General features: G+C 45.2%; 1 protein-coding gene across 6 annotated transcripts in view; it reads right to left on the bottom strand.

Annotated features, from left to right (window-relative positions):
* Nucleotides 1-221: 221 nt before the first annotated feature.
* Nucleotides 222-7,936, bottom strand: part of TEX11 (testis expressed 11) — a 45,829-nt gene continuing 38,114 nt past the window's right edge. For 4 of the 6 annotated variants that reach the window (XM_083595358.1, XM_083595359.1, XM_083595361.1 and 1 more), the window contains 7 exons: nt 4,850-4,960; nt 4,260-4,332; nt 2,896-3,045; nt 2,262-2,367; nt 1,519-1,639; nt 914-1,087; nt 222-545 (listed from right to left, as the gene is read on the bottom strand). In XM_083595358.1, the coding sequence (XP_083451484.1) occupies nt 477-545; nt 914-1,087; nt 1,519-1,639; nt 2,262-2,367; nt 2,896-3,045; nt 4,260-4,332; nt 4,850-4,960 (804 nt within the window). In that variant the 3' untranslated portion in view covers nt 222-476. The other 2 variants (XM_083595360.1, XM_083595363.1) reach the window with 2 other exon arrangements.

The following is a 7,936-nucleotide window of genomic DNA, read 5'->3' as shown; positions in this document are numbered from 1 at the left end:
TACGTTTTGCACAGCTGCTACTGCTTTCTAGTTTGTGCCTTTTGAGTGTAGGAATGGGATGGCCAACATGACATACCTCTCACTACCCTCAACCCCAGCTAGCATGGCAGCGCTCCGGGGTGGTGGGGGCTGAAGGAAATTGCTGAGTACCCTGGTGTAGAAACTTCTTGCTTCTACCAGGTGGATTGAAAGTTAAACCAATAAATAGGAAAACACAAATGTCATTGCAACTGCTAAACTATTTTATTCATTGTACAACCCCACTCCAGACAAACATCTCTAACAAACTAGAAGGTAGTTTATCTCACCTAACATGACACCATTGCTCAGCTGTATTCTATCTGCCCAAAGAATTGTAGTATACTCCTATGTTCCAAGCTCTAACCATGAGCCAAAATATTTATCTGGTTTGGGCAACAAAATGACTGGTGAGCTGAGTACAGCTCCAGCTGCCTTTGCTGTGGACTTGATTTCTGTCACTTATTTGGAGAGGGTCCCTTTGCTCCTGGAAGTCTGTCCATCAATACTTGGTAAAAGGCGGTCATCTGTGGGCAGAAATCACACAAAAAAGACAAATTAGTGTCATGCATTGAATGCTGGGAGTCTAATGCAGTTTGAGCCCCTTGTATTTAGGTCAAGCAACTTTCTAGGAAAACTTTGGGGAAAACTTGACCCAAGATATTGTGTCTATCTGCCTATTCCCCCATCCACCAGTGGCAAATTCCTTAACCCAAGGTCCCTTCATGATTAACATGGCTGATCTCAGCTAGTGATTCCAGGATGTAAAAGAGACTACCTACCATTTAGCATATTGCATCCACTGCATGCTATGGTGTTTGCACCTGCTCAATACAGGCCATCTCCCTGCGTATTCTAGAACCACAGTTAAGCTGTTTCGTTCATCCTTCCATACCTTTCTCCTGTAGCTGGTACATATATCTCTCAGGTGATTCAAGAAGAACATTGCTACGCGACACCATTGCTCAGCTGTCACATATCTGGCCAAAGTGTTGTAGTATACTCCTATGTTCCAAGCTCTAACCATGAGCCAGAATATTTCTTCATCTGGATAACTGGACCGCAGCACCTGCCAGTAACGAGGAGAAAACAGCACTGATCAGGGTTTTCACGTTGAGGCTGTAGTTCTAGTAGAAACTGAAAGAATATGAGAGTTTGATGCAGCACAATAGCTTTTGAGGAAATCTGGCAGGATTTCTTGAGCACTTATGTTGGCTACAGACAAATTTCGGTTCAGAAGGACCTGGGCTACAGCTCAGAACAGCTCAGCTCACAAGCCCCTACCCAACCACATGAAGCAGTGCATGTCAGTCCCCCGAAACCTTTTAGATATTGAGGCCATATATCATTACTTAGACCTGGCAAGGTCTATAGTGCACAGGTGGCCACTTCTAGTGACTCCGGAAGAAAGGAAACCCTGACAGCTATGAATTCCCAGCCCAACTGCCATTACCAGGAAAGAAGCATGTGGAAATAATTTTGATGGCACTTCCTCCTCACCATGCTATCCAAAATCTTCAGAGCTTCTTCAAAGTAGCCCTGTGACTCCACCAGTGCATATGGATCTGCTCCAGGCCCATCAGATGGCAGAGTAAGCTGAATCAAGCTATGTATACATTTGCTGAATATCAGCAAAGAAAAGGGAAAGAGAAATCAATGCAAGCATGTGTAGAAAGCCCTTCTGACTCATCTGCAAAGCAGTTGTCAGTTTGACACTCCTCCCCAAAGAAGCACACAGCAAAGTTTATCCAAGGGGACAGTAGATTCCTTTCCAAACTTCCAACCTCTTCAAAGGGTGAAGTATAAACACCCGGGCAGAGCCCTTCACTACCCAGTGGTATCAATTGGGTCACTCAGATGGAGGAAGGAATGCAGGTGGGTTCCTTTGCTGGGAAGAATGTAAGGAAAGAGGCCTCATCAAGGACTTCACTTACAACACGTACCCCATCTCATTAAGAAAACAGCTGCGATAAGTGGTAGCAGGTACCCATTGGGATTTAAAGGGCAGGAAGGCAGGGAGACTTAACAGTTGGTGCGGCCAAAACCAATGACAGGCAGAGGCAACTAACTCTAGTTTTGTCTGCATCATCTTCCCTGCTGAGTTCTATTTGAGCAACACGGGTTAAGTAGTAGAATGCTGACAGTCAGTTCCCCTCCCTGGACTTGTAAACAAGGTTGCAAAGCAGATCGCACTGAGATTCCGCTGGCCAGGATGCATAGCCCTTAGTGTAGCTCATCCTTACCTGAAAGTGAGTCCATCGAAGGGTTCACATTTGCTAATAGTCAAAAGCTTCCTGAGGGCCTTCTTGGCGAGTGAAGGGTAGTAAGCCGGTGGAGCCATGGCCAGCGCTGGAGAAAGGAAGGCAAGACAAGAGAGTCACTTTCAGAAGTGCGAAGCTCTGTTGCTATGCTATGTTACATCAGTCTGCCTGGTGAGGAAAATGCTGACTGCACCAGTCAAAAGCACAGGGGAAGCTGAAAATCTTTCCTGCTTCAAATGTTGCCGTTTACCTGAGCTGGTATCAAACAAATTCAACCACCTCTTTTGATCAGCTGGTGGCCACTGTAGCAATAATACTGCCATGGACAAAAGACTGCCAATCGGGTTGCGGGGAGCGGAATGCCAGATACTGGAAAGCGAACTGTCTGAGTGGCAGAAGCCTGTCTTTCTTCCACTACCACTAACTCTGGTCCAAAACTTCTACAAGGCAGGCTGCAGCTGAACTACTAACAGGAAAGCAAAAGAAATGGTTGTGGCAATATGAGGCCCGTGAATGCAATAGTTTGCCCCACAGAGATCCAAAAGATTAGTAATTCACTGGGCTGTGGAGCACACATGGTCCCACCAAGCAAATGAAATGCAAACATGGCTCTTACAGGCAATTGATTCCAGCATCTTAGTATCGATATTGGGCCTTTCCAAAATTGTATCCAGAAGACTGGTTACTTTCGGATCACCGAGCTTGACTCTTGCCTCAAACTCATACAGCAGAAGTAACGTATCTGATGGGTCTTCAGAAAAGTTGCCTTTTGAGTAGAAGGAGAGTCACATGTTAGCTGGTCGCTAAATCAGCTTGTGTACTGAGGTTGGCAGACCCCTAAATCAATAGACACTTAGCTGAAGGAGAATATAGATCCTTTGCCTTTGCTATACAGTCATACCCCGGGTTAAAGATGCTTCGGGTTAAAATGTTTTCAGGTAGCGTCCCACGGCAACCTGGAAGTACCGGAAAGGGTTACTTCCGGGTTTCGCCACTTGCGCAGACGCTCAAAATGACATCACGAGCATGCGCAGGTTGCGTTCTGCTCTGGTTGCGAACGGGGCTCCGGAACGGATCCCGTTCACAACCAGAGGTACCACTGTACTAGTTTCTGTGGGTAAGATACAAATCCGGGATACAAACTTGGCCCTGCTACGTAGTGGCAAAAGGTAACTGCTTCAGGCAGATGATTTGTCATTAAACCCAACAAGCAGTCTGATATTTACACAAATATCTGAAATTTGGAAGCCAAGACTACACACCAAAATATTATTTTGAGTTTGACATGTCTTCTGTGAAGGGTAGTGAAGACAAAGGCTAGGAGCTTGTTTCAGTTCTAAGGCTAACAAGCTTCCTTAGCATCAAGGTGTTTGCTTGCAAGTTTCCATCACGAATAGTTTCATCTGCCGTCTTAAACCAGGAATTTCATCCGCAGTCTGCCCCAGGAATTTTAAAGAGAGCACTGGATGTCCAGGGGTACAGGTAGTCCTCAAAGATGGTGACTACCATCTGAAGCAGGCTTGAACCTCTGAAAAGATCTCAGCTGCAGGGGCATTTTTGGTCTCCTCTCACCATATGTCTCAGGGTCAAGCTTTTTTTTATTCCTTCCAGCTCTTCCACCAACCACCACATATGGCTTAACATTTGTAAGCAGCAACTATAAGTAGTATACTTACAAAACTATGCTTGCAATCGACACTGACTTGGGCATAAATTGTATTCAGTTCAGTGGAACTGACTTCTGAGCAAATATGCCTAGGTTCCAAGAAACTTGTGCAGCAATAATTCATACCTGCCCACCCAGCTCTCCAGCATCATGCTTTTGTTCTTCATTCTCCTGGGCTGCATGTATTTCCTGCATCCCAAGAGAAGTCACTGTACCAGCGTCTACCAAAGCAAATTGAGAGTCCCACCCACCTCTTTGGGCAGATATATATTGTGTCAACAGCAGCACTTTGTATTGCATAATCTCCAACTCACCAGTTTCTTTCATATACGTCCCGATATCCCAACAAGTCTCTATGTGTCCGAGGGCCTCCACCAGTAGTTCATTCTGATTTGAAAACAAATATATAATTGTGGGGGGGGGGGACTCCACTTTTGAACCATAACAGTTGCACTATTCTCTGGGTAAGGCAGTTGGGGTGGGGTGTTGCATTCCGTACATAGGATTTTAGCTCCTTGACTTGCTCAAATGCAGCTGCAAAACTCTCCAGATAAATTCCAGAGGGGAGGAAGTGTGCAAGTTTGTGAAGTGGGAAGGGCTAGGAAGATGGCCTGGATATCCCATGAGGAAGTCCAGTTTACCCAGAGTCCTCCAAATGTGATTCTAATGTTTCTAATTGATATTTGAAATTGCGTAGCTTATTGGGGGGGGGGGTTGGAGCCCTGCTTATGCTGCTATATGAAAAGTGGTACATAAATTCCCAGATTTCCAAAGAGGAAGTGGGCGACTGTCCTCTCAGCATCGAATCCACATCAAACAGTAACTCGGCTGTACCTTCGAGCTTGCATAAAGCATTAGCCACAAAAGGGAGGGGTGTAGAATTCTTACTTCATCCAAACTCTACCTGGCCAGTAGAGCTGTTCCGTCCCATTTCAAGACCAATGGCAATAGCCATAAGCAGGCATAATCTCTGGTCAAGCATAACGGTTTTCTCAGCAGGACAAAGCCGAGCAAACTGCAACAGGAAACATTTAATAGAAATGTGATTGTTGTCCCTTTTCTTTGGATGCCAGAGGGTTTTCTCTCCACAAACACACTCCAACTCTCCCTCCCACTCTCCCTCCACATTGCAGAGCTCAAGTCTTCTACCTCTCTGCTCCCGCCAAATCTGACCCTCCTAGGTTCCTATGAAGGGCCTGGACAGAAGCAATAGGAGCTCTGGAGCGCCAAGTGCTTGAGCGGCATGCCCAAGCCCTTTCAGGTATTTACTGCAGCATTCATCTTCAAAGCTCACAACCAATCGTTGATGTTCTGAGCAAAACTGAAAATAGTTCAGCTAGGCCTTGTTTACATGGTGACAAAGAAAGCCTTCTAACAGTATCTTTCATGTTAAACATGGAAATCAAGGCAGGAAACAAAGCCTTATGAGGAGCGCTTGAAGGAGCTGGGTATGTTTAGCCTGCAAGAGAGGAGACTGAGAGGAGATATGGTAGCCATCTTCAAATATCTTAAGGGCTACCACAGGGGCAAGCTTGTTTTCTCCTGCTCTGGAGGGTAGGACTCGAATCTATGGCTTCAAGTTTCAAGAAAGGAGATTCTGACTAAAAATTCAGGAAAAACTTTCTGACAGTAAGAGCTGTTTGGCAGTGGAAGAGACTCCCATGAGAAGTGATGGGCTCTCCTTCCTTGGAGGCTTTTGAACAGAGGCTGGATGGCCTTCTGTCAGGGATGCTTTAGCTGAGATTCCTGCATTGCAGGGGCTTGGACTCTACAATTCTATGAAACATGTCCTGCTCCTGCCATTAAAAGATCTACCACCTCTTAGCCACAGGCAGTATGCAGAGTTCCACTGAAGCACAGATAGGATGCTGAAGCAGCTTGGTAAAAGGAAACTTGGTGATATTTTCACATTCCCCACCTGTGGCAATGTCACATGGTCAGTGAATGCTGCCCTAGGGAGGCTGAACTAACCTGGAACAGTTTCTCAAAGGTTAAGCCAGGATGATCCACTTATTCCCTGGGAAACCCCCTTCTTCTAAACTCACTTTCAAAACAGGGTCTACGGATCTAAACAAATTCTCTCAAATTTGCAATATTTACCACCATCATGACAATGATTAATTGGGATGTTTGTGGTTTCCCCTAAACTTACCAGCCCATCCTAGCATCTCAACTATAGCCTGAAAGACTCTGAATGTTGCAGTGAAGACCATGCCTAGCAAACCACCTTTCTGAAATACATACTGTTACAAAGGTTGCAGCATGCCACCCCCAATCTGCCATGTGGTAGCAAGGCTCCAGGGGGTTCTAGCTGCTCAGGCAGGGCAGTGTTTTCATTGAGAAACCTATGTGTCTTTAGGAAATATGGTTTATTGGGCATGTATTTACACCTCGGTCTACACTGGAGAGTTCAGGGCATTAATCTCAAGAGGGGATCAATAAATAATAATTATAATTATACCCCACCCATCCAGCTGGTTTTCCCCAGCCACTCTGGGTGGCTCCCAAGAGATTAAAAACAGAATAAAACATCAAACATTAAAAACTTCCCTAAACAAGATGGTTCTGCCCTGCATGACCTCTTGTCCAGAGTTCTGGCTCCACCCTTCTCCTTCCCAAAGACACTTTCGAGAGAGAAAACCGAAGCCTCGTGTAAAACAACACCTTTTTCCTGTGGGCACAGCCTGCCTGCTCCCCTCTTTTCCTATGCCATAGAAGCTGAAATCCTAAATCTTTCTCTGCCCACAGTAACCCTGGGAACTCTCCCCTCTGTCCAATGCAGAAAATATCTTGCCCTGGTGGTTTCACTGATGAGCCACTATTTCTTAATAGCTACCCTCAACCAGCCTTGCCAGCATGGGCTAAGTCCAGAAATATCCATGTTTGGCAGAGTTTACTTAAACCTTTGTTAGTTCTAGCTTTCACTGATTCTACCAAAATCTATGACGATACACACAGTCCTCTACTTGGAAGCTGTTGGAACAAACCATTAAACTTATTTGGCAGCACTTATGTGCATTTAACCTGTGCTATTTCAACCATATACCAAGCCAGGCAGAGCTTCAAAGTTCACCCTGGGTATACTTGGGGATACCCAACACAAAAATAACTTTCAAGCTCTCTGCTTTGCTGGGGGCGGGGGGACGGGGGACAAGGCTCACTCAGTGTACCAGCTCTGGGATGCTCTTGCGAGATCTTGCAGGGCAATCCAAGTTCCTGCGATATCTCATGCAAACATCCCAAGGCTTTCAGAGATGGCATACTGAGATGACCTTGCCTGGCAAGCAAGGTGGAGAATCTAAGAGCTCTTTCAGTGCTGGGTCCACCTGGGTTACCGTGTATGTGTGGACCCTTTGGAACCGAACCCCCATGTAAAATGTGAGCAAACTGTTCAGAACCGCATCTGACCACAATTGAAAAAAGGATTTTTGGATTTGGATTCCAAGTGGATTTGCCAGATGGCTGGGATACTCTTGTCTGCCTGCTGCCCACACTCTGTTATAGCTCAACACGTTCCTTTACACTTCAACAGGACACAGCAACCTGACTTCTCCAAAAGCTTCTCTACCTTAAATAGATCTCTGCTGGCAGTAAATCACAAGGCTGCTTCTACATCTACTGAATCCCCAGCTAACCAATGTTTATTAGTGTCATCATCATCATCATTAGTTATTTATTATTACAATTTATTACCCACCCTTCACCCTAAGGTCCCATGGCAGGTTGCACCAATTGGAACAACAACATGAGCATTAAAACACAATATTAAGCAATATTAAAAACAGTTTAAAACAAAATTGCAAAAAATAAGCTAGGTCCTAAAAATAAACGTCTAAGTGTCAAAACCCAGGGCGAAGAGTTTAAAGCACTCCTCAGAATGGAACAGAAGTGATTTTGATTTCCACCCCAGGCCACTAAGTTTAAACACAGTTGGCTCAACAAAATATTTTCTTATTAACAATTCCAGGTTGACATACTGAGTATTAGTGAA

This window comes from Podarcis filfolensis, assembly GCF_964270895.1.
Source record: "Podarcis filfolensis genome assembly, chromosome: Z".
Lineage (NCBI taxonomy): Eukaryota > Metazoa > Chordata > Lepidosauria > Squamata > Lacertidae > Podarcis > Podarcis filfolensis.
This window is presented reverse-complemented; position numbering and strand designations above follow the sequence as displayed.